The sequence below is a fragment of the Pelophylax lessonae genome (genome assembly GCF_965119305.1).
Source record: "Pelophylax lessonae genome assembly, chromosome: 3".
Classification (NCBI taxonomy): domain Eukaryota; kingdom Metazoa; phylum Chordata; class Amphibia; order Anura; family Ranidae; genus Pelophylax; species Pelophylax lessonae.
Window position 1 is genome coordinate 180842595 of NC_138770.1, and position 27698 is coordinate 180870292.

The 27698-nt window shown below is 41.9% G+C and overlaps 1 protein-coding gene across 1 annotated transcript in view; it reads left to right on the top strand.

Annotated features, from left to right (window-relative positions):
• Window positions 1-27698, top strand: part of PAK2 (p21 (RAC1) activated kinase 2) — a 96589-nt gene that overhangs the window by 53899 nt on the left and 14992 nt on the right. Inside the window, exons 2-11 of the mRNA XM_082251859.1 lie at window positions 1533-1743; window positions 4354-4448; window positions 4718-4868; window positions 5436-5470; window positions 5562-5660; window positions 13295-13421; window positions 18220-18283; window positions 23863-23911; window positions 24351-24463; window positions 24798-24915. Of these exons, the coding sequence (XP_082107985.1) occupies window positions 1548-1743; window positions 4354-4448; window positions 4718-4868; window positions 5436-5470; window positions 5562-5660; window positions 13295-13421; window positions 18220-18283; window positions 23863-23911; window positions 24351-24463; window positions 24798-24915 (1047 nt within the window). The 5' untranslated portion in view covers window positions 1533-1547. The remainder of the gene's footprint in view (window positions 1-1532; window positions 1744-4353; window positions 4449-4717; window positions 4869-5435; window positions 5471-5561; window positions 5661-13294; window positions 13422-18219; window positions 18284-23862; window positions 23912-24350; window positions 24464-24797; window positions 24916-27698) is intronic.

Here is a 27698-nt window from a genome sequence, read left to right on the forward strand (position 1 = left end):
CGTTCCTTCCTAAGGTTGTCTCTGGTTTCCATCTGAATGAAGACATTGTGTTGCCTTCCCTGTGTCCTAAGCCTAAGCATCCTAAGGCGCTTTCCTTGTGTTCTCTGGATGGGGGTTGGGAGATCAGGGTGTACCTGGAGGCAACCGAGTCCTTTGCGAAATCCGACTCCATTTGTCCTTACAGATCCACCTCGCAAAGGGTTGGCCACGTCTGCTGAGACCATTTCCAGATGGATCTGCCAGACAGTAGTGCAGGGCTGCACGATCAAGGGTCGGGTTCCTCTTTTCCTGGTTAAGGAGCATTCTACGCAGGCACTTAGTCCTTCCTGGGCCTTCCGCCATCAGGCATCAGTGATGCAGGTTTGCAAGGCGGCCACCTGGTCGTCTGTGCACACTTTCACAAAATTCTACAAAGTAGATGTACTTGCGTCTGCAGATGCTGCTTGTGGCCACAAGGTTTTGCATGCCGCTGTTTTGTCCTCTTTGAGGGCGTATTTGTTTTTTGTTTTTGTTTTCAGGTGAGCTCCAGTTGTTCCTGGTTGAGCTCCATGTTACCTGGTTGGCTAGTTTTAGCCTTTGGGAATTTTTTTTGCTGTTTTTTTTTTCCCCACCCTTCATTTTGACACTGCTTTGGGACATCCCAATGGTCAAATAGATTCTTGAGCTGTGTCAGTCAATGAACGAAAGAGAATTTGATTTTTGTCCTACCTTAAAATCGTTTTCTCTGATGTTCATTGATGAACACAGCACCCACTCCTCTATTGAGTTGAGTTATTTTTCTTCTGACATTGCTTGCAACAAAGCTGAATGCCTATAGCAGGAAGTGGGAGTATACCCACTGGGACTGCCCCATAGGCGTGGTAAAGCTTTTTCCCGCCTAGTGTCCTACTCCTGTAGGGGGCAGCATAACCCAATGGTCAAGAAGATTCTGGAGCTGTGTCCGTCAATAAACATCAGAGAAATGGATTTTACGGTAAGTAAAAAATACAATTTTTTGCAGAGACATTGGGGTACAATTTCTCTTGAAACAGTTTAGTGGCACAGGCAGTGGGAGAAGCTAAGTATTTGTTCAAAAAGAGAAGGAGAATTTCCTAGGTGGAGACACCGGATCTAAACCTTATATGCTGTAGGTGTTTATTCTCGAAGGTCTCTTGCACATGGGCATAAAAGGTTACTATTCTTTATACGCCGGATCTTGATGATGGGGACTGGCAAAAAGATCCTGAGGTTAAAAAAAAAAAAATAAAAAAAAAAAAAAAAAAAAGGTAGTTCTGTATAGACCGCACTATGCACACATTAAATTTGTGTTCATCCTCTTCTAACTTGGAGTGTTCAATTTATGCCTGTATATGCTCGTAGGTAGTGTGTATACATGTCAATTACTGCAATCAAATTTGACCGCTTAACTGCGTCCATGGCTGTTGATTAGCTTTAAACGAGTCCACCATATATTAAAAGTGGGGGAAAAAAAACTGAAAAAATGTATTCAGGATTGTTAGAAAACCTGTTGACCCTTTCTTCTTTAACCCTAGGACTGAGCTGCACCAATGATGTCTGACAACGGAGAACTCGAAGATAAGCCACCAGCCCCTCCAGTGCGAATAAGCAGCGCAACAGTCTTCGGTTCTGGGTTGAAGGACCCCCTATCAAGTAATCACAGCCTTAAACCCCTTCCACTGATCCCGGAGGAAAAAAAAACTTCAAGAAATAAAATAATATCCATCTTCTCTAGTAACGAAAAAAGTAAGTTAGTACTATTGTACTTGGAAGCTGTGCAATGGAAAAATTCATATTAAAGCTGAAAACTTTTATTTATACATTCCTCAATAGCCATAAATACTATAAATCCACTTTGCATGTACAAAATGCCTTTGCAAACTGAGATATTACTTTGTAAAAGTAGCAGTTACATCATCATGGTTCTGTACATGGCTTGAGCAGAGCTGTAGGAGGGGCCCAGCATCCCCAACCCACTACAGGATGCCTGCTAAAAACAATCGGTTCCAGGCAGAGACAAGTCCAGTTACCCTGCACAGTGGGAGAGAGCAGCAGTGACCAGTCTTTATTACATGAAACTACACAGACTCAAAGTTCACACTAGAATACTGCACATATTTGAAAGAAATAGACAAAGCACCCCAAGATTCAAGGACAAACACATGACCAATGTATTTAGACAGCATTTACTTCTCCCAGAGTTTTAAAAAAAGATTAAAAAAATTATAGATTAAGTGGAACGTGATTTGAAATCTTGCTGGGGTCCTGACCAATATGGCCCCCAGGGGGAGAAAAATCAGCCTGTCTTGCATAATTACAGAAGCATTATTCTTATCTTGGATTTGACTACATTTACTTCAACCAGTCTTGTTGGGAAAGCCTTGCACATGCTAAAAAAATCTCATCCTATTACTGTAGGTTTTTGTGGTACCCTGCTCCTCTGCAGCTCCCTGGTCACATTTATCAGCAAATCTTGGCTGTCATTTGACAGCCAGGGCTTGTTTGATGTCTCAGAAGCAGCTCTTGCTGTCCCTGTGTAAACTGACTCAGAACGTCTGCGGTATCCGTGTACTGATACTGATGTAATGTAGCTTTTTTTTTTTTTGTTGCTACATTGTAAATACTCTGATTCATTCATAGCACATCAAAGTGGTGACCTTTTGATCTGCATATGTCAGGTAAACCAACCTTTCAAAATGTAATTTTTTTTTTTTTTTTGTAAACTTTGTTCCTATATAACTTTGTTAATCCTTCGTTGGGCGAACGATCATGCATTTTTTTCCCCCATTTCACAACAAATCGGACCCAATTAAGGAAGGTTTGTACGAAAATTCTCGTATGACAAAGGATTTTTAATTTTTTTTTCTTGTTTGTTTGTGGTCATGTGCAGTCTTTCATTACTGATTTCTCTTGTACGAAAATCGTGCAAAAACGGTGCACATTAAACGAAAATCGTTCGTTCTGTTCCCGTACAAGAGACATTTTGGAGCTTGTCCCTTTGGAAATTTTTGTTCATAAGGTCGGAATCTGCTGTAGAAAGTTGTGTACACACTATATGAAAATCATATGAAAGGTCCTTGGGACTAAAATATTGGCCCTATTTTCTTAGTGTCTTCGAGCCTTTAATTGCTTTAAATCGAACAGTGGTGTTGGGTGTTTTTTGCTACACCTTCTGTCTATAGATTCCATATAAAAATAAGATATTTTTGGCAGGAGAGCCCCTTATTTACTCCAAAAAATCATATACGTATTTAATTTATGTTGAAAGAGAACTGAAGGAAAAACAATTTTCTTCCATTTTTGGATAGAGTAGAAGAGGGCTAGAACCTCTGTCTCTAAAGATTTGTCTTTATTGGAATAGCTTCTAAGCAGCATGGTTAGAAAGACTTCAGTGGGCTGCACCTGCAGATTTCCTTGTTCCTCTAACCTGGGGGTCTACAAACTATTGCCCTCCAGTTGCTCAGGAACTACAATTCCCATCATGCCTAGTCATGTCTGTGAATGTCTGAGTTTTGCAATGCCTCATGGGATGTGTAGTTCCGCAACAGCTGGATGGCCATAGTTTGAGAATCCCTGCTCTAACAACTAGCCAGACTATATCGGTCCCACAGGTGCATAAACCTAAACTCCGTTTGGCCAAGGTGGAGATTGTGACATCTGCCCATCTCTCCACAGGCCAGTCCGGAGGAAGCCTATTCATTGATCAAAAATACAGGCCGACTCGAATTTGTTCCGTCAGCAAACAGGAAGTCATCTGTACTGCTGCCAGGACACACTACTGTGCATACTATACAGTATGTAGCTGATGTTACTGCTGATATAGTGGTCACAGCCAACAGATAACTTTAGAATATAAAAAGTTTGTTTGGGCCAAACTAACATAAGGTGACAAGAAGCCTGGACTTTAAGTGTTAATGCTTTAAAATAATCCATCCTATTTTATATTCAATCATCAAGGCCTTCATGCTATAGCTTCATGCTGTCTCTGTACATACAGGTGTATAGGTACTACTACTGTTTATTGGTAAAAAAAATGTAAACACTATAACATTTTTTGGCCCAGATAGAAGATACCAAAATTTAATATATACAGTATATATACAAATCCTTTTCTAATTTGTTTGAACTATATGTGACCAATTTTCCACTGCAATCTGCGTTTTGCATGGAGCTAAACTCTGGGTGGAATGCTCACATTTGGGAGACCCTTGTATGTTTTACGATAAGATGGTGTCTGCTGTTTGTTTGAAATTCACATGAACATCAGAACTAATTCAGACACAGCAATGTCTACCTGTTTATATATACTGGATATCAAGAAGGATCCTTCATTCTTCGTGCTTTTTCTCTCAACAGTGGGCAAAAAGAAAGAGCGTCCTGAGATCTCTCCACCCTCTGACTTTGAACACACCATACACGTGGGTTTTGATGCTGTGACTGGAGAATTCACTGTAAGTATGGAACCCCAGAGCTGAAGTCAACATTTTACCATCGTAACACATGAAGTATGGTTGAGGCACAATGTGTATAAAATGGTCTGCATATTTCATTTCTTCAAAATAAGGTCCTAGCTGTAGGCTCTCCTATTCCATATCTGTCCAAAGATATTGGTCCTGTTCATCTGTGTCTTTCTGAGGATTGGCCAAACACATAAAATTATGTGTGCAATGGGGTGAGCTCAGGAGTGGAAAGTTTAATTGTATTTGTTTCCATTTCACAGGGAATGCCAGAACAGTGGGCACGGTTGTTGCAAACATCAAATATCACCAAGCTAGAACAGAAGAAGAACCCACAGGCTGTGCTGGATGTGCTTAAATTTTATGACTCAAAGGACACTGCGAAACAGAAGTACCTTAGTTTTTCAGCACCAGGTAAGGCCTTGTGTATCCAGCTTGGTTAAGGTGGGCAAACCAAAGACAGCATGACATTTAAAGTGGAACTATACTCGCCTTTCCTCCAGCGATATTGTGTCCCAGAGCTCCCCGCCCAGCCACTGACCTCTTCAGGTAGCTGGCTTAAAGGTCTTGATCACCAGCTGCTTTCTTTGGCCAGATGGGAATGACAGCACTCCCACATTTGCTGGAATTTAGTTGGGTCCGGCATTGCCATATTTGTACAGTGAGCTGCGCGTTCACAGATCACTGTACAAGGGCGGACAAGCAGATGGGTAACTTTTAATGAAGAAGAGAGGTAGCCTGTCGTCTCTTCTGCATTAAAATTCCTGCTTGTACGCCCCCCTTTTTTTCTTTTTTTTTTTTTTTCACTTCTCTGTCAGCTATCTCATATGTTGTATTCCAGTTCCTTGGATAACATTGTCCAGTAACTAAGCTCTGAAAGGGAATATTTGAGTTCTCAGGAGTTGGGTGACAGCATTTGTTGAGGAAATCTTGTTCTCTTAATATGACTTTACACTGTTTTAAATGGCCGTTTTCTTATAGATAAAGATGGCCTCCCCTCTGGAGTATCACCTGCTGTGAGTATTGCCTAATTTTAATGCATTTATTTAAACCTGCCTATTCTCATGCATAGACCTGCTAACGAGATTCCTTACCCATTTTGTTTAGCCAAATGCAAAAGGGACTGAACCCACAAGGCATTCAGATACAGAAGATGATGAGGCTCCACCTCCAGTTATTGCTCCTCGCCCCGACCATACAAAATCTGTGAGTGACATCTTGGTCATATGACCTTTTCTGTTCAGTAATTGTGTTATTACAGTGCAAGAAAGAATAACTTTAAGCAATTTGCTCATAGTCATTATAATTTTCTTTTAATTGGTGTCATTCAGGTTTTTTTTTTGTCTTTTTTTTGTTAGCTGTACTCTTAGGCTTGGTTCACACTAGTGCGACTTGTCTTGCAACAGTCGCATGACAAGTCAAAACCTATTTTTCTCTTTCGTTCATTGACGGACACAGCTCCTGTTATTCTTGACCATCGGGTTATACTGCCCCCTACAGGAGTAGGACACTAGGCAGAAAAAACTTCTGGCTACATCCATGGGGGCAGTCCCAGGGGATATACTCCCTCTCCCTGCTATAGTCACTCAGTTTTCTCTTGCGTCCTCTGACAGTCGCCGCCCACTCATACAATCTGCACATCTGGGTATTGGCCTTCTCCACAGGAGTAAGCTAGGCAGATTTTGTTAGAATATTCACAAAAACTTTGTATAGACACACCTACAAGGGGCTGTCCCTTCTGGTCAATTCCCTGGCTGGGGCTGCGGTCTCAGTCTTTTTCTTCTTTTTATTTTTTCTCTCTAGAAAAGGATTTTTCTTTTAAAAGATAGCTTTTTATTTGTTCCTGCGCTTAGTTAGTCGGACTTGGGAAGACTACAGCGTTTGCGGAGCTGGGAATCGCACTGATTATTCTAGAGCCTTACGGAATCCTAGCCTGCTATCGAGCGTTGGCAGGTTATGGTACGCCCAGGCCTCGCAAACGACCATGTCCCTGTCCTCAGGGTCGAGCCTGCGAAGTTGCTATCTTCGCCGGGATGTCTCAACTGCGGTACGCCCGCGTGTTGCTAGCTTCCCTTTCGGCTGACGGCACCACCACTCAGAGTGGGAGGCTTCCTGTCACAGAGCGGTACCCAAGTTTGCGCTGGACCGGTGAGTACAATGCTATCCATCTGTCTCTGGCATTGGTCTGTCGGGGTGTGCATGTGGGCCCTCTGTTTTATAGGGATGGCAGTTCGATATGGGTTCTGTGATAGCCCCCTCATGTCTGTAGGTGCGGTCCCTGTGTGTCCCTTCCCGGTCCCTGCGGGGGCGCTGTGGCGGTTCCACCTCTGTATGGGGGGTTGCGAGGGTCTCCTGTGTCCCTGAGGTGCTTGTGCATCTATTTGGGGTACAGTACATGGTGTGTGGGGGCTGCAATCGGCGCAAAACCGCGGGGTCCTATTGAGGAAGTCAACGCTGTGTGAAGCTCTGACGTATCGCGTATAGGGGGCGGAGCCTGCATGCCGATCGTCACATCTGTCTTAATGTATTACACTTGCCTGCTGATGCACGCGCTGCCATCTAATGTAAGTGCGTTCTGTTCTACGAATAAATTCTTTACCGATTCATACAGAGAGCACTAGATGTCTCCTTATTTTTCTTTCATGCTTTATGTGGCCTGAGTACAGTATAAGGAAGTGAGGATCCCCTTCTTCTGTGGAACCTGATCTCTCCTGACCCCCCTAGAGAGGGTATAAATGCTGTATGAGACCCTTGGTGATTCTTGGGTCTACATATAAGGTGAGAGGCCACGAGTGGAGGTGAAGGGATTTGGCACATTCACGGAGGTGTTTGCTTATATCCATCACTTTATGGGATTTATTTGAAAGACTTTGCTTGTTTTATATACACAGATTCGTTTGCACCAGTTTGAATAAGCTGTGCTTTTTCACCTATTAAGGACTTTTTCATTGTGCATGATCTATTTTCGGCACTTTTATATTATCAGTATGAACATTTACTGATTTGAATATGTTTTAATAAGCACAGTTCATGATTTGTTTGATTTTTATTTAGATTTGATTGTTTGCACCTTCATTAGTCTGGCGCTACACTATTGATTTATTGTATTACTTTACTAGGCGTTACCCCTATATGGAGTCCCTTCTTAAGAAGTGGACCGTGCCACCAGTGGTGGACCCTCCGGTTTCCAGAATAAACAAGGCAACCATGATTCCGGTGGAAAAGTCCCTGGCCTTTAAGGATCCGGCTGACTAGAAGGCAGAGGCTGTGGCCTGCATTATGTACATATTAGCAGGTTCGGCAATGAGGACGATATTTACCATTGCCGTAGTGTCGGAATCTCTGACCGAGTGGGATAAGCTACTGTGCCATTACCTGGAAGGCGAACAACTCCCTCCTGGCTTTGCTGAGCTGGCGGACCAGCTGGTCCAGGGGTTGCAGTTTATCTGTGATGTCCTCTTGGATGCGGCTCCCCTGATGGCTTGCCTCTCTGTTTTGGCGGTGGTCCTTCGGCGTGTCATTTTTTCTTTAAATGCTGGTCTGCGGACCAGACTTCTAAGAAGGCCTTGACTGATCTTCCCTTTCAAGGAGATCGTCTGTTTAGAGCTACCGTGGATGACATCATTAAAGGTCTCAAAGGAGGGAAGAGTACCTTTCTTCCACAGGCTACTAGGGGTAAGGAACATCGTAGAAGTAGACGTGGACCTTCCTTCTCTGCTCATAAGAATTTTTTTTGTCCTTCAGGGTCGACTGACAAGGGCTCGAAGCCTTTCAAGGCTGGCTCTGGCAGCTCCAAACGAACCTGGTCTGGCAAGCCGAGAGCGGGCTTCTCCAGAACTGCGGACAAGGCTCCTTCAGGTGCGCCCTCATCTGTATCATGCTTTGGGGGGATGTCTTCGCTGGTATCCGGACCCGTGGACTTCCCTAAAGCAAGACAAGTGGGTCCACAAAGTTATCTGGTCCGGTTACAAGAGTTTCGCTCTTGTCTCCCGGTTAGGTTTTTTCCTTCCAACCTGCGCCTGTCCACAAAGCGGATACAGGGTCTTTTTGGAGCAGTAGAAGACCTTTTCCTTCAAGGGGTGATTGTCCCGGTTCCGACTTTGGAACATTTTCAGGGTTTTTAATCCAACCTGTTGAGTCCCCAGGAAGGAAGGCAAAGTGCATTCAATCCTGGACCTCAAGGCGCTAAACTGCTTTGTGCAGGTACAGAAGTTCAGTATGGAGTCCATTTGAACGGTGGTGGCATCCCTGCGTCACGGGGATTTTCTTGCCTCTATCGACATCAAGGATGCTTATCTTCACATTCCTTTATCTGCCAGTTACCAGCGTTTTCTCCGCTTTGCTGTGGGAGAGGCGCATTATCAGTTTGTGGTGTTAAACTTTGGTCTCGCCTCTGCCCTACGGGTCTTCACAAAAGTGTTGGCTCGAGTGCTAACCAGCGGGGGATCACGGTACTGGACGATTTGGACAATCTCCTTCTGGGAGCGGAGTCTCCATCTGCTCTGATGGAGAACCTGGAGATCACAATACGAACTCTGCGGGAGTTCGGCTGGATTCAGAATTTTCAGACGTCTGCCCGGGTTCCTTCCACAAAGCTGGACTATTTGGGTCTAACTCTGAACTCAGCCATAGCCAGAGTGCTCCTTCCTCTGGACATACTCCAGAAATTGCAGGCTGCAATTCGCTGTCTGCTGTCCAACAAATTGTCATCCCTCCGGACTTGCATGCGGGTGCTGGGCCTGATGATGTCCTTTGAGGCGGATTCGTATGAGGTCCCTGCAAAAGGATATTCTGACCATATGGGGCAAGACCCAGCAGTCTCTGGACATTCGATTCCAGCTGAGTCTGTGCACAAAGGAATCCCTGGTATGGTGGCTTTGCTCTCCGGCACTTCGGTTGGGAAAATCCTTCCTCCCATTATATTGGACAGTGGTCACCACAGATGCCAGCCTATCCAGCTGGGGAGGCGTCCTTTGCAAGTATTCTGCTCAGGGGATATCGAGTTTTAAAGAGTCCAGACTACCGAGCAATCAGACTGTGTCTGGATCATTGGACGGACCATCTTCAAGGATGCCCTGTGCGCATTCAATTGGACAATGCCACGGCGTGGCTTATGTCAATCACCAGGTGGGGGGCACAAGAAGTGCGCTGGCAGCTCAGGCGGTAGCCGGCATTCTAAGGTGGGCAGAACGGTTCGTTCCAGCCCTCTCCGCCATGCGCATTCCTGGGGTGGAAATTTGTCAGGCAGATTACATCAGTCGGCAGGCAGGTGTTAGACAAAGGGGAGTCATCCTTTTTCATCCTGAGGTGTTTCATCAGCTGTATATCCGGTGGGGCACCCCCGAGGTGGATCTGTTGGCGTCTCAGCTCAACAGAGATGCAGAGGTTTGTGGCTCAGTCAAGAGATCCTCTGCCGGATGCCACAGACGCGCTGGTTTTCCCGTGGGGTCAGTACCATCTGATTTACGCCTTCCCTCCTCTCAAGCTTCTGCCAAGACTTCTACGCAGGGACTGCTGTTGTCTTAGTGGCTACGGACTGGCTTCGCCGGGCTTAGTACGCCGATCTCCTGCGGTTGGTCGCAGACATTCCTTGGAAGTTTCCCCACAGGGAGAATCTGCTATCCCAAGGACCGATCTTCCATCCTGCAATAGTCGCTGGCTTTGACAGCTTGGCTGTTGAACGCCAGGTGCTGATAGGTTTCTCTGAGTTGGTGATTCCTACACTGTTAAAAGCTAGGAAATCTACTTCTAGGAAGATCTACCATTGTACGTGGAAGACGTACATTGCGTGGTGTGAGTCTCTTGGGGTTCTTCCTTGCTCCTTCTCGGTGGCTCGGATTTAAACCTTTTTGTACAGAAATTGGCCTGGAGTACCATCAAGGGCCAGGTATCAGCCTTGGCGGTCTTTTTACAACGACCTTTGGCCACACACTTTCTGTTTTTTTTCTTCAGGGTGTCCCAACACTTGGTTCCTCCAGTGCGGGCTCCGTTGCCGCCTTCGGATCTTAATTTGGTGCTTTCAGCTCTTCAAAAGCCTCCCTTTGAAAATATTTGGGACATTCCCCTGCTTACGCTGTCCAGATTGTGACCTTTTTGGTGTCTATCACCTCTGCATGCAGGGTGTCGTAACTAGCGGCGTTATCCTGTCATTCACCTTATCTCGTGATTCACAAGGATAAGGTGCTGCTTCGCCCCTGTCCGTCATTCCTTCCTAAGGTGGTCTCTGACTTTCATTTGAATGAAGACATTGTGTTGCCTTCCCTGTGTCCCAGACCTAAACATCCAAAGGAAATTGCCTTGCATGCCTTGGATGTGGTCCAGGCAATTAGGGTGTACCAGGCAGCTACAGAGCCTTTCAGGAAGTCATGGATGGACCTTGCAAAGGGTTGTCCGCTTCCTCTGTGACCATTTCCAGATGGATCAGACAGACGGTGGTTCAGGCCTTTTCCATCAGGGGTCAGGTTCCTCCTTCACCTGTCAAGGCGCACTTTACTAGGGCGGTTAGAGCCTCCTGGGCCTTCTGTCATCAAGCGTCAGTGACGCAAGTTTGCAAGACGGCCACGTGGTTGTCGGGGCGCACTTTTTCAAAGTTTTTTTATGAAGTGTTGCCATCTGCAGATGCTTCCTTTTGGCCACAAGGTTTTGCAAGCTGCTGTTTAAGATAACCTGATCCTCTTTGAGGGTGTATTGTTTTCTTCATGTGGGCTCCAGTTGTTTTGGTTGAGCCCCTATTGCCTGGTTGGCTATTGTTTAGCATTGAGAATTTTTTGCTCTTTCCCACCCCTCATGTTTATTACTGCTTTGGGACATCCCAATGGTCAAGAAAGACAGGAGCTGTGTCTGTCAGTGAACAAAAGAGAAAATGGGATTTTTGGGATTACCGTAAAATCCATTTCTCTGATGTTGATTAACGGCCACCGCACCCATCCCTCTGTGGAGTTATTATTCTCTTCACACTGCTTGTAACAAAACACTAAAGCAGGGAGAGGAAGTATATCCCCTGGGACTGCCCATGGGTGTAGCCATAAGCTTTTTCTGCCTAGCGTCCTTCTCCTCTAGGGGGCAGTATAACCCAATGGTCAAAAATGATAGGAGCTGTGTCAGTCAATGAACATCAGAGAAATGTATTTTACGGTAAGTCAAAAATCCAATTTTTTCAATGGCATCCGTTCCAATCCATGCGACTACACTTGTAGTGTCTTAAAAAAAAAAGTTCCTGCACTATGTTGATGCGACTTTCTTGCTACTTGAGTCCCATAAAGTGTAATGAGTCGCATGACAATCGCACTGGAAATTGTGTGGCTTGTTAAGAATGTTAATATTTGAATGTTTATAGCTTGACCACACATTTAAAGTGCAAACCATTTTAAAAAAATTACAGCGCAGTGGCTTAGCTGTTAACATATTGTATGTAGTACCCTGGTCTGAATCTTAGCCAGGACAGCACCCTAAATGGAGGGAATTTGCTTGTTCTCCCTGCGCATGGTGCTAGATTGTCCTCCTAAATTGACCCTAGTGTGTGCATATGCTTGTATTCATGTGAGATGGGGACTTTAGATTGTAATCTGTTCGAGGGCAGGGATTGAAGGGAATGTATGTTGTGTAAATTTGTCAGTGCTATATCGATAATGTTAAATAATAAAATTAAAAAGTTAATCTCAAGTAAAGTGATGTTTTTGTATGGCTGATTGTGGTTTTAATTAACTATTGGCTTCCTATGTCTCTTCAGATTTTCTAAAAAGATTTGATCTTCAGCTTACTGTAACCCTTATAACACCAAATTAGGAATTCTGTCATCCTGCTGTTTGTCATTTCTGTAACCATTGATTCTAAAAATGCGACGCTAAAAATAAAATTAAAATATCCGTGAATGCATATGAAGTGTGATGTTGAACATTAATATAAACAGCTTCTAAAAGTGCAAAATTGATAGTGAAAAGTGTGAAATTCTATTAAAAATGGGTGAAAAAAAATATAATAAAAATAAAATGATCTGTGAGTACATGTGAAATGTGATGATATAAGACAATAGATTAATTATATAAACAAATAAGTGTTGAGAAAATAGCTGGTGAACTTAAAGCTAGATTGGGAGCCAGAGCAACTGAGGAGTTAAAACACCCTTTCCCTGCTGGAAGTATTTCATGCTGTCATAGACCAAACTTAACAGCAAGGTCACACTATATGAGATGAGAACCCACCATGTGGGGGGGGGGGGGGGGTTACATTTGGGATTTAATTTATATTTCTTGTCATTTATTCTATAGATTTTTTTCACAGGTATTATATTTTATCAACACTTATTTGTTTATATAATCTATTGTCTTACATCATCACATTTTACATGTATTCACAGATAATTTAACTTTTATTATATTTTATTTAATTTCATCCATTTTTAATATAATTTAATTTCACTATCAATTTTGCACTTTTAGAAGCTGTTTATATTAATGTTCAACATCAAACTTCATATGCATTCACGGCTACTTTGATTTTGTTTTTAGCGCCACATTTTTAGAAGCCATTATTTCATACACACCACAAGCGGAGTGAATAGTGCAGGCAGCTAAACACACAGTATTTCACATAGTAGCTCGCAGGCTCTCGCCTATTATCATGTCTGTATCTTTAGTGGGACTCTAAAGCGGGGGCCTTGGTGCTCTAGGTGTGGTAAAACTTTAAATCCAATCCCATGTATGCCTCTGGGAGCAATTATGGGTGGGAAGTGATGGGATCCCTTTGAAAAACTCTGAATTCATGTCTTATGATTATATAACATAGAATAGAATGTGTATATTCATTATGAACGGAGTTGTTGTTTCTTTTCCTTCTAAAAGATATACACCCGATCTGTAATCGACCCACTACCTCCCCCTGCTGGTGATGCAGACAGTACGGCAAAGGGTGCAGACAGGCTAAAAAAGAAGACTAAGATGAGTGACGAAGAGATCATGGAAAAACTCCGTAAGCAGCATGTGTTTCTCTTAAAGTAGTAGTAAAACCAAAAATGTAATACATTGCAGCTTGCCAATCATATGTGGTGACTGCATTCGTTTTCTATTTTTAGGCTTTTTTTGTCCACTGTTTTCTCCTGTTTTCCTGTTTTTTCTCCTGCCATTCTTCCCAGTAACACACCTCCTGTGTTAGAGTGCCCCAAATCTAGATGAATAAGCACAGGGGTGCGTTTGGACAGCAACATTGTCAGCCTGGGGGGAGGGAAGTGTTGGATGTACTAGCAGATATAGATACACTAACAAAAGGCAAACTTCAACTCACATTTTATAAGTAGTTACAGCAAACTTTTTTGGGGGTGGGGTTTGATTAATGGCTGACCATTGTAAGCACCCCTGCCAGCATTGAATGATTTGCCTCATCCATGTAAATTGATACATCTGCAAGAGAGGCCTGTTCCTTTGAAAAGCACATGTACCGGCTGGATCACCAGGTGTAAGTAGAATAAAGCAAGCAAAAAAGAAAACAAATTGCAGCTATCGCATGTAAGAATTGGTACGCTGCAAGAAATTTGCTTTTGGGTTTATTATCGCTTCAATATTTAAGAGATGGACAATATGTTTTGCACCTCACTGGGAACACACATTGTATTAAATCTCTGTATATACATGTAAATTATTTCAGTGAGTCAGCTGCAAAATGGCTTGTAAAATACTGTACAATGTACAGAATGGGAAAGTCTAGAGAGTATCGAAATTTCAGCACAGTACAGTATACATTGTGGAGTTGTCTAGAGTGGGGCAGGATACAAAGCAAAATATTGACTGTTTTTGTTAACCTTAAAGAGGAAATAAACCCTCCCCAAAAAAATGAGAAAAAAAAAACCCTGTATGGCAAAGGCATAATGAGCTAGTATGCATCACATACTAGCTCATTATGAAATACTTACCTTTCGAACGAAGCCCCCGCAGTGCCGCCCGCTCAGCGACAGGGCGACCGACATTTTTTTCATTTATTTATTCACTATTGATTTATATATATATATATATATATATATATATATATATATATATATATATATATATATATATATATAATATAATTAGTAATGTTTTGCACTTTATTTTATATTGATTTTGCATAATCAGCACTTTTTCACGTTTTTTAGTGTATTTTGAGATTAATGGTGCAATATTTTTGAACTTATAGATTTTTTGCATATTTTGCACATTCCTTACAGTACTCACCAATTTGCACAAGCATTTTGCACATATATATATATATATAGTACCTTTTTTGCACTGTGTACTATTTTATTGATCTATAGGAAATCACTAGATTTTGAACAGCGGCATTTTAGGTTTGGTTTATTTATCCACAGCGCAGGAATCACTTTATCACTTAGGACGGCCGTCCTGGTTTGTGTCCTCCGGCCATCTGATTGGCTGGATGCGCGATTACATTACTCCCGCGCATGCGCGCGGGAGCCACCGTTAACGGCACAGGGCTCTGAAGGAACGGCACGGGTAGCCTTTCTTTCAGAGCGCATGCGCCGATGACGTCATCGGCTGCATTAAAAGTAAATCTCTCCTAAACAGTGCAAGTTTAGGAGCTATTTACAGTACCTATAGGTAAGCCTTTAATAAGGCTTACCTATAGGTACAAGTTCCAAGAGAGGGTTTACAACCAAGTGTATCTCTATACACAAGTGGAGTTAAATCTAAACTTTTTAGAGTGTTGTCATACAGAAAAAGAGGGCAAGCACATATGCCTAATGCAGTAAATGATTTTATTAAAATCAACAATAAAAAAGTAACGTGCTTTAGGATGGAAGTGCAATTCATACGCAAAACTGTATGCAAATTTTACTTCTATCCTAATCTTGAGTGCATTACTTTTTGATTGATGATTTGAATAAAAGGATTTATTGCTCAAAGTGTAAGCACTTTCCCCTCCTTTTTGTTTCTCAAGTTTCTTCACTACCTGGGGGTGATTGTGGAAGCAGCACGACTCCAAAAGCAGTTAACATATTGGGACCATGATGTGAATTCCCTCTTGTTAAACTTTTCTGCATAGACTTTTTTGAATCTACTTTATTTTTTAAATAGACTTTTAGCGCACTAGCGTTTTTTTTAAACTTTGAGTGTCCCTAGAACAAAAGGTGAATGGAAATCTTTCAAAGGGGACAACTGTCTAAGATGGCATTTTCCCCTCCTTACTTTGGCAGATTTCCTATAACTTCCTGTTGCACCTCTGGGACAGGGAGGGAAGGGAAATTTCCACAATGGCGCACAGACCACCAAAACTACCTAGTGTAGGCTTTTAACTTTTCCCAGCTCTATCCATAACTTGAAAAAAAAATAAGCCATATTTAGTTTTAACATATATTGATACATTACAGGGCCTTGAATAAGTATTCAGACCGCTTTAAATTTTCCACATTTTGTCATGTTCCAACCAAAAACGTAAATGTATTTTATTGGGATTTTATGTGATAGACCAGCACAAAGTGGCACATAATTGTGAAAAGGAAAGAAAATCATAAATATTTTTCAAAATTTTTTACAAATATCTGAAAAGTGTTATGGGCATTTGTATTCAGTCCCCTTTACTCTGATACCCCTAACTAAAATCTAGTGGAACCGATCGCCTTCACAAGTCACCGAATTAGGAAATAGTCCACCTGTATGTAATTGAATATCAATATAAATACAGCTGTTCTGTGAAGCCCTCCATGGGTTGTTAGAGAACCTTAGTGAACAAACCGCATCATAAAGGCCAAGGAACACCCCAGACAGGTCAGGGATAAAGTTGTGAAGAAGTTTAGAGGTTGTTATAACCTGAACATGAACTTGAACATCTCATGGAGCACTGTTCAATCCATAATCCGAAAATGGAAAGAGTATGGCACAACTACAAATCTACTAAGATATGGCCGTTCACCTAAACTGACAGGCCGGGTAGGGAGAGCATTATCAGAGAAGCAGCCAAGAGGCCCATGGTAACTCTGGGGCAACTGCAGAGATCCACAGCTGGGGTGTGAGAATCTGTCCACAGGACAACTATTAGTCGTGCACTCCACAAATTTGGCCTTTTATGGATGAGTGGCAAGAAGAAAGCCATTGTTGAAAGAAAGCCATAAGAAGTCCCGTTTGCGAGAAGCCATGTGGGGGACACAGCAAACATGTGGAAGAAGGTGCTCTGGTCAGACGAGACCAAAATTTAACTTTTTGGCCTAAAAGCAAAACGCTATGTGTGGCGGAAAACGAACACTGCCTATTACCCTCACCACACCATCCACACCCTGAAACATGATAATGGCAGCATCGTGTTGTGGAGATGCTTTTCTTCAGCAGAGGGACAAGGAAGCTGTTCAGAGTTGATGGGAAGATGGATGGAGCCAAATACAGGGCAATCTTGGATGAAAACCTGTTAGATTGGGCAAAAGGCTTGAGACTGGGGCAGAGGTTCGCCTTCCAGCAGGACAATGACCCTAAACATACAGCCAGAGCTACAATAGAATGGTTTAGATCAAAGCATATTCATGTATTAGAATGGCACAATCAAAGTCCAGACCTAAATCCAATTGAGAATCTGTGGCAAGACTTGACAATTGCTGTTCACAGACGCTCTCCATCCAATCTAATAAAGCTTAAGCTATTTTGCAAAGAAGAATGGGCAAAAATGTCACTCTCTAGAGGTGCAAAGCTGGTAGAGACATCCCCAAAAAGACTTGCAGCTGTAATTGTAGCAAAGGTGGTTCTATAAAGTATTGACTCAGGGGGGCTGAATACAAATGCATGCCACATTTTTCAGATATTGAAAGTAAAATCTGAAAGTTGAGAAAAAAAATTCATTTTCTTTCCACAATTATGTGCCACTTTGTGTTGGGCTGTCACATAAAAATTCCAACAAAATACATATACATTTTTGGTTGTAACCTGACCAAATGTGGAAAATTTCAAGGGGTGTGAATACTTTTTCAAGGCACTGTTAAAGAATGTTATCCCAACATTTCATATTCCCGTTATGCGCCTGCTGTACTATGTACTTTTATGAAAAAGTATCCTGTTCTTGTACTGCTTTCTTTGTGTGAAAATCCTGGTGTTCCTGTCCTGTCTTCATATTAAAGACTGATCACACTAGGGAGAAGAGAACAGCATGGTCTGTTTTCTAGCTGTGCTGGGAGCTAATTAATTGATTAGACTTGTACTGGCATCACCCAACCCCCCCCCCCCGCTGCCCAGCCATTCACTGGGAAGACCAGTGCTCTGCTGTTGCTCCTCTCCTTGCTCTCTGAGCTCCTTGTGAACCTGAGAACAGAGGTTATGTGATCACTTATAGAAAGGGGAAAAGGAAAATTGTATATATATATTTTTTTTATATGTATACATTATTGGTTTGTCTTTCATTTTTATTTTAAACTGAATGAGTTGTTTTACAAGGTGAGGGTTCACATATACTTAAGCTTGCACCCAATATAAAGTGCAGAAAGAAGCCGCATAGATTTCACTCCAAATCTTCTTCTGCCACTTTCCTCCTTGGGCTGCTTCTATGTGTATGCAAACCCATATCTGCCTCATATTTGAAAAGAAAAAATGGATATGAGAGAAGGCAATTTTCCTTTTAAAATATAAGTGGCAGGATACAGATCTGCATACATGTTGGAGCAGCTCAGGGAGGAAAACTCCAGATGTAGATGTACATTTGTTGCAGCACTTGTACTTCAATAATTTTTGTCTATAAAAAGTTTATTTTCTCAGCCAGAACCAACGCAGTACCTCTCTAACTAGCTTATATTTCTTTGCAGGAACTATTGTGAGCATAGGCGATCCTAAGAAGAAGTATACCCGATATGAAAAAATCGGGCAAGGGTAAGCATCACTGGTTCATTTTAAAGGAATGGAAATTCGTTTTTTATAACATTAAGACATGAGCCATGCTACTTACTTGTCCTGTAATCCTGTTATTTTTAAAATCTTATCAGTGCTGGCTACATGAAACAAAGTATACTATACTCTTATGCAATCTTATGTATGATATAACTATTTATGATGTAGTTTTTCATTATAATAGATCACACTTATGCTTGTAAAAACAACCGAGCTGCTGGTTAGCTGTTCTGGTTGTTAGAACAAGAGAGCCAACCGTCGGCTCTAAAAACTGTACTGGTAGCTGCAGGCATAACCCCGGTACAACCACTTGAAGTCAAATGATGTACCCGGTACGTGATTTGGTGGCAAGTGGTTAACCAAGCCCGCTGTAGAATGATCCTATCCTAACTTTTATCATTCAGGAAAAGCCATTGATCTTGAGGGGACAAAAATGAAACAAACACAAACGTAGGCAGCCATAGGGTCAGGGTTGATGAACTTTGATAAGCAAATGCAGCTGGCTTTTAATTACTTCCCAACTTCACCATAGCAGATATACTGCTACAGGGCAACTGTTCTGTCTGTGCAGGATCTGTGCGGGATACACTACCGTTCAAAAGCTTGGGGTCACCCAGACAATTTCATGTTTTCCATGAAAACTTACACTTTTTTTCATCAGATGAGTTGCAAAATGAATAGAAAATATAGTCAAGACATTGACGAGGTTAGAAATAATGATTTTTATTTGAAATAATAATTTTGTCCTTCAAACTTTGTTTTCATCAAAGAATTCTCCATTTGCAGCAATTACAGCCTTTCAGACCTTTGACATTCTAGCTGTCAAATTGCTGAGGTAATCTAAAGAAATTGCACCCCACGCTTCCTGAAGCACCTCCCTCAAGTTGGATTGGCTTGATGGGCACTTACTATACGGCCAAGCTGCTCCCACAACAGCTCAGTAGGGTTGAAATCTGGTGACTGCGCTGGCCACTCCATTACAGACCGTATACCAGCTGACTGCTTCTTCCCTAAATAGTGCTTGCTTAGTTTGGAGTTATTTTTTGGGTCATTGTCCTGTTGTAGGAAGAAATTGGCTCCAATTAAGCGCTGTCCACGGGGCATGGCATTGCAAAATGGAGTGATAGCCTTCCTTATTCAAAATCCCTTTTACCTTGTGCAAATCTCCCACTTTACCAGCACCAAAGCAGCCCCAGACCATCACACTACCTCCACCATGCTTGATGGATGATGTCAAGCACTCCTCCAGCATCTGTTCACTTGTTCTGCGTCTCGCAATGGTTCTTCTGTGTGATCCAAACACCTCAAACTTAGATTCGCTTATCCATAACACTTTTTTCCATAACACTTTTTTCCAATCTTCCTTTGTCCAATGTCTGTGTTATTTGGCCCATCTTAATCTTTTCCTTTTATTGGCCAGTCTCGGATATGGCTATTTCTTTGCAACTCTGCCTAGAAGGCCAGCATCCTTGAGTCGTTTCTTCACTGTGGACGTTGAGACTGTTGTTTTGTGGGTACCATTTAATGAAGCTGCCAGTTGAGGACCTGTGAGGTGTCTATTTCTCAAACTAGAGACTCCTAATGTACTTGTCCCATTGCTTAGTTGTGCACGAGGCCCCCCCCCCCCCCCCCCCACTTCTCTTTCTGTTCTGATTAGAGCCCGTTTGTGCTGTTATTTTAAGGGCAATCTTAGATGAAACTGTTCTAGGAAATCTTCAGTGTCTTGCCAATTTCTCTCATGGAATAGCCTTAATTTCTCAGAACAAGAATAGACTATTGAGTTTCAGAAGAAAGTTCTCTTTTTCCTGCCATTTTGAGAGTATAATCGAACCCACATATGCTGATGCTCCAGATACTAAACTAGCTCAAAGGAAGGCCAGTTTTATAGCTTCTCTAATCAGCACAACAGTTTTCAGCTGTGCTAACATAATTGCACAAGGGTTTTGTAATCATCAATTAGCCTTTTAACACGATTAGCTAACACAATGTACTAGGGATCGACCAATATCGGTTTTTCGTTGCCGATACCGATATTTTGGCCATTGCATATCGGTATGGGCCGATATTTCGAACATTTAAAGTTTTGCAAAATCACAATTTTCAACACAAATCTGTTACTGAACATGTTAATGTTTGTTTATTAACCTTTTTAACATTAAGGGCTTGTTCTTCACACCTTAACTGCATGAAAACTTTCAGGGACAAGATTACATCATCTGATTGTGAATGATGCATAAACAGCTGCAGTAGTGCACTCACTGCAATAATTTTAAATCACTACTGCAGTGCAGTCAGTGCAAAACTGCTAGAAAAAAAAGCTAGACAAACAGCTAGACAGTGGATTGGAGTCAGAGGACTACCGCTGCAGTAGTGCACTCACTGCAATGATTTTAAATCACTACTGCAGTCAGTGCAAATTAAAGTTAAAAAAAAAAAAAAGCTAGACGACAACAAACAGCTAGACAGTGGATTGGAGGAGTCAGTGGACTGCAAAAGCACAGCATTTTTATTCTCTTCATGCTTCCCAAAAACGTTTAGGCCCCTTTCACACTTGGAGTCTGTCGGCGGACTCTGTTTTTCTCAGTGCGCGATCGATCCGCCGACCCCCACTGAGCTGGCGGAGGGCAGCTCTGTCTCCGCGCTGTGTGTGGAGACAAAGCTGTCAGGTCCCCGCTCTTCTCTATGGGGGAATCTGATAACGGACCGCCTGTCAGTTCCAATCCGCCAGACGGATAGAAAATAGGGTTTCCATCTGTCCGGAGTTGACAGACAGGATCGGATTGGATGTCAGCGGACATGTCTCCGCTGACATCCAATGCCCCATAGAGATGCATGGGGCATCCGTTCAGATCCGTCTGAAAAACTGACAGGTGGATCTGAACGGTCCGCAAGTGTGAAAGGGGCCTAAGCAAGGCTGTCCCTCATGGCCTGCCTATATGTTTTAGTGCCACGTGTATTGGGTCCTTCATTTTCTTGAAGAAGCATCTTCAACACACTCACACATGGGATGACAGATGACACAGATGAGTCGTAATGACTCACCTCTATAGTCACTTCCAAATTGGAGTGGGGGGATTCTCAATGACATTAGTTACAATGTCCCACTGATCAGCAGTAGAACAAGAATATCCTCCATATTCACCTAAATATATGGTAAGAGCTCGCTTCTGCTCCAGCATTCTTTGCAGCATGTGAAGTGTTGAGTTCCATAGTGTTGGAACGCGTTAATCAAGTTGTTTTTGGGTAGGCCAAGGTCTTCCTGAATGCACATCAGTCGCTGCTTGGCAAGGATTGAATGGTGGAAATGGCCTGCGCACCTCTTCAGCATGCTAATTATGTCATGCAAAGCTCTCTGGTTTGACAGACCATCATTTACCACAAGTTGGAGGGTGTGTGCCATGCAACTGAGGTCTGACACTTCAAGTCTCATTCCTTTCACCGTGTTCGCTTTGCTGTCTTGAAGCACAAGCATTACTGTCTTTGGTGATTCCCCATTCTTCTAGCATGCCTAGAAACCTTTCTCCAATGTACTCCCCAGTGTGGGATCCTTGCATCACTTTTGTATTCAACACCAAATGCCTTTGTGTCCATCCGCTGTCAATGAATTGGCATGTAAGACTCATTAGTGATTCTGTTTGTCCTGACCAGCAGTCAGTCATGAATGAGAGTGAGTTGCCAGCATTCTCTGGTTTCAGCATAGCCTTTTCTTTCTCAACGACCTTTTGGTGAATCTTTCCCAGCATTTTGGTTCAATAATACTTCTCACTCTTCAGTGTGTACCTTGCCTCAACTATGGACATCAACCGCCTAAATCCAGAGTCAGACACCATTGTAAATGGCTGGTTATCGGTGACCATCATCTCTGTTACTCTGTTTAGCAGTTAGGATCTTCCATCCAATTTTAGCCACCTGTTTTTTTTTTCCTGAAACATACCTGTTATTGTTGCCTGGGATAGTGATGTTTCACCTTGTGATTCATTTTGTTTTTTCTGTGCTGCATGATATCATTTAACACAATGAAATCTTAGATGGGCACAAAGATTTGACGTATTTTTGGTTTTTGCAGTTATTGATCCCATGCTTGTACACTTGTTGCACAGTGCTGCTGCTTTTCCTGGAGATGGAGATGAGAAATAGTCCCAGACCACACTGTTAATTTTTCTATCTGCATCCATCTCCATTGAAATTTGAAAGACCCTACTGAAATTGAATATAGGCTGTAAAATAACTGGCTGGCTGGCACCCTGTGGTGGGTGGGTGGCTGGCTGGCACCCTGTGGTGGGTGGGTGGCTGGTTGGCACCCTGTGGTGGGTGGCTGGCTGGCACCCTGTGGTGGGTGGGTGGCTGGCTGGCACCCTGTGGTGGGTGGGTGGCTGGCTGGCACCCTGTGGTGGGTGGGTGGCTGGCTGGCACCCTTTGGTGGGTGGGTGGGTGGCACCCTTTGGTGGGTGGGTGGCTGGCTGGCACCCTTTGGTGGGTGGGTGGCTGGCTGGCACCCTTTGGCGGGTGGCTGGCACCCTTTGGCGGGTGGCTGGCACCCTGTGGTGGATGGGTGGGTGGCTGGCTGGCTGGAACCGTGCAGCTATGGGTGGGTGTATGTATGGCGGCTGTGTTAAACACACTATGCTGTGTACACTCACTGTCGGGCCGAGACTCCCAGAGTGCAGACGAGGCTGAGTGAGGCAGCCTAAGAAGGCAGAAGATGTTCCCAGTAGTGCACGGAGGCGCGTAGTTAAAAAAAAAAAAAAAAAAAAAACTGTACAGCAGCAATTTTAGTTTAGCCTATTACAATACAAATGTAAAAACCATAGGATCTATAGAGAAAATACACTGCTCAAAAGATTTAAGGAACACTTTGAAAAACACATGCGGAAAAATATCATGCTGGATATCTATACTGATATGGACTGGGTAATGTGTTACAAAGGAAAGGATGCCACATTGTTTAATGGAAATGAAAATTATCACCCTACCTCAGAGGGCTGAATTCAGACATCCAGAAAATCTAAGTTTAAAAAAAAAAAAACTTTGATTTTCTGAATGTCTGAATTCAGCCCTCCTCTGTAGGGTGATAATTTTCAATTCCATTAAACAATGTGGCATCCTTTCCTTTGTAACACATTACCCAGTCCATATCAGTATAGATATCCAGCATGATATTTTTCCGCATGTGTTTTTCAAAGTGTTCCTTCAATTTTTTGAGCAGTGTATTTTCTCTATAGATCCTATGGTTTTTAAATTTTTATTGTAATAGGCTAAACTAAAATTGCTGCTGTACAGTTTTTTTTTTTTTTTTTTTTAACTATACACACCTAAGTTATGTTCATGTAGGTCTTATCTGCATTGTATATGCTAGAGCAAAAACATAAATAAAATTAGCAGACTAGACCATGCAAGTGGCCACAACAGCACTTATGGCCTTTTTGACTTTGAGGTTTCCTGTCTGATGCTACTTTAGGTGTTTTGCAGGGGAAATTATCTTCTCATCATTGGTCTTTTAATAAATTAGTAGTTTGTCTAGATAGTGGCTCTATCCAATGCATATTGTTTCTTTTTCACAGTGCCTCGGGGACTGTCTTTACTGCTATTGATGTAGCCACTGGGCAGGAGGTAAGGCTCACATTTCATTTTTATTCTACAAATCTGTTCTGTTTAATCAGTAATTATTTTGTTGTCCTAAGTCATGGCAATGGGATGTAGTATCTGTTCTAAAAGGTTATTGTACTATACAGATGATAGTTACCGATAAGCAATTCCTTATTCAATAAATGGTGTTTATTAGAATACTGTGGTGCAAAATTGATTCACTCATTTGAATGAGAAAACCTCTTCAAATATAGATTGTATTACAATCCTTGCTAGCAGCAGAACAAATAGTAAAAGTTCTTATTCATTTCTTCTATTTTTTTAATTTTATAAAACCAAATCTGAAAAATAGAAAACTGCTTAAGTTTTTATTTGTACATTCTATGCTATAAAAGTAGTGTGCAACATTGATGTCTCACAATATGATTAATATAGTATCATTCATGCTTTCATTTTATTACAGGTTGCGATCAAACAGATTAATCTGCAAAAACAGCCCAAGAAAGAGCTGATCATAAATGAGATTCTTGTTATGAAAGAGCTGAAAAACCCAAATATTGTAAACTTCCTAGACAGGTATGAAGGAAGTAATTATTTTCATGATTGCTAACCACAGTTCCATGTGTACAGTCATTGGGCGTGTACTATGGTACAACCAACATCCTTTATACATTAGTTAAATCTAATCCCATCATAATGACAAATGAAAAAAATGATTAGGAAAGGCAACAGAATGGGGATTTTTTGGGTACACATTGAGGTTACCAGAATTCTTTATTTTAATAATATGCATTTTTGCAGTAATGAGTGTAAGTATCACAGAAAAGGGATGATCTAGTATGTATGTTAAGGTATATAGGACAGGACTTGTATGCGCATTTTTCTCTGGTAATGTTTTTGTCTTGTGCAGTTTTCTAGTTGGCGATGAGCTGTTTGTTGTTATGGAATATCTGGCTGGTGGTTCGCTCACAGATGTGGTCACCGAGACCTGTATGGATGAAGCGCAAATAGCTGCTGTATGTAGAGAGGTGAGTGCTGCATCAGTTATGTGAGTAAATAAAAATAAACACCTGGTTTGTAGGGCTGAGAACCACTTAATATTTGGTTTATGCAAGAATCTAAACATTTAATCTTAAATTTGTAGACATTTCTCCTGTTACCTTCTAAAATTTCAGGCTAGCTAAGGTTCTCATTAAACTAAATAAGGGGTAATGTGAAAATATTTTATAGGCAAGCCTTCACATTTGATCGTTTAAAAGTGTGTATATAATATATATGCAAAAACATAAAACACATGCAGTAAATCTCTTTAATTGGCTAAAACACACGGAAAGGTGTGTTTTACCAATCTTGAGAGATGTAGTTCTGTGGGGGCTTGCCTGTGTCAATATGAAGGGACCTAGGGCACTTTCCTGATCCTTCCTCTTAGCAACTGACACTGGAATAATTGTGCTGGTGTCTGGTGATGAAAAAATTAATACAGACATTTTAGAGCTGCACGATTCTGGATAAAATGAGAATCATGATTTTTTTTGCTTGGAATAAAGATCATGATTCTCAGTGTAACACCTTCTTTCACATTATACAAAAAAATTGGGCTAACTTTACAGTTTAGTTTTTTTTACTTCATTAAGTGTATGGTTTCCCAAAAAATTGTGTTTGAAGGACAACTGCGCAAATAAAGTGTGACAAAAAAAATATTGCAACGACTGCAATTTTATCTAGGGTCACTGCTAAAAAAAATAAATATATATATATATATATATATATATATATATATATATATATATATATATATATATATATATATATATATATATATATATTAATTATACAGTACAGACCAAAAGTTTGGACACCTTCTTCTCATTCAAAGAGTTTTCTTTATTTTCATGACTATGATAATTGTTGAGTCACACTTCAAGAGGTAGTCACCTGAAATGGTCTTCCAACAGTCTTGAAAGAGTTCCCAGAGATGCTTGGCACTTGTTGGCCCTTTTGCCTTCACTCTGCGGTCCAGCTCACCCCAAACCATCTCGATTAGGTTAAATTCCGGTGACTGTTGAGGCCAGGTCATCAGGCGCAGCACCCCATCACTCTCCTTCTTGGTCAAATAGCCCTTACACAGCCTGGAGGTGTGTTTGGGGTCGTTGTCATGTTGAAAAATAAACGATGGTCCAACTAAACGAAAACCGGATGGAATAGCATGCCGCTGCAAGATGCTGTGGTAGCCATGCTGGTTCAGTATGCCTTCAATTTTGAATAAATCCCCAACAGTGTCACCAGCAAAGCACCCCCACATCATCACACCTCCTCCTCCGTGGTTCACGGTGGGAACCAGGCATGTAGAGTATTTGTTCACCTTTTCTGCGTCACACAAAGGCACGGTGGTTGGAACCAAAGATCTCAAATTTGGACTCATCAGACCAAAGCACAGATTTCCACTGGTCTAATGTCCATTCCTTGTGTTCTTTAGCCCAAACAAGTCTCTTCTGCTTGTTGCCTTTCCTAGCAGATATTCTACCATGAAGGCCTGATTCACACAGTCTCCTCTTAACAGTTGTTCTAGAGATGTGTCTGCTGCAAGAACTCCGTGTGCCATTGACCTGGTCTCTAATCTGAGCTGCTGTTAACCTGCGATTTCTGAGGCTGGTGACTCGGATGAACTTATCCTCCGCAGCAGAGGTGACTCTTGGTCTTCCTTTCCTGGGGCGGGGTCTGCATGTGAGCCAGTTTCTTTGTAGTGCTTGATGTTTTTTGTGACTGCACTTGGGGACACTTTCAAAGTTTTCCCAATTTTTCGGACTGACTGACCTTCATTTCTTAAAGTAATGATGGCCACTCGTTTTCCTGTACTTAGAATTTGTATTATGGCAAGAAAAAAGCAGCTAACAGTCTATTCAGTAGGACTATCAGCTGTGTATCCACCTGACTTCTGCACAACACAACTGATGGTCCCAACCCCATTTATAAGGCAAGAAATCACATTTATTAAACCTGACAGGGCACACCTGTGAAGTGAAAACCATTTCAGGTGACTACCTCTTGAAGTGTGACTCTACAATTTTCATAGTCATGAAAATAAAGAAAACTCTTTGAATGAGAAGGTGTGTCCAATCTTTTGGTCTGTACTGTGTATGTGTGTGTATGTATGTATGTATGTGTATATATATATATATATATATATATATATATATATATATGTATATGTATGTATGTATGTATGTATGTGTGTGTGTGTGTGTGTGTGTGTGTGTGTGTATATATATATATATATATATATATATATATATATATATATATATATATATATATATATATATATATATATATATATATATATATATAAATTGGGAGTTCTAAGCAACTTTCTAGCAAAAAAAAATACTGATTTTAAAGTGGTTGTTAATCCGCTTTGATAACTTTATATAATTCTGATTACCCTGATTACAAGGACTCTTGTCTGTTTTATAAAAAAAATAAAAATCCTGCCTTTTAACGTATTTCAGAATGTGACCAGCCGGCTCTCCTCTCTCCGTCCGACAGATGCAGGGGCGGGCCGAGAGGAGGAGGAGGAGGAGAGAGAGAGAGCGCCCAGCCGGTCACGTGATCACTGGAAGCCGCTCTTCTAAAAAAAAAAAATGCCACCTTTACCGTATTTCAGAGAGACAGGAGCACTTTTAATCAGGGTACACAGAGGATTATAGAGGATAATAAAAGTTATTTTAGGAGGGGAGGAGGCCGGGCACTGACACAGAAGCAGATAGGCAGGGAGGGAGGGGGGAGAGGAGCACAGCGCTGCGGATGACGG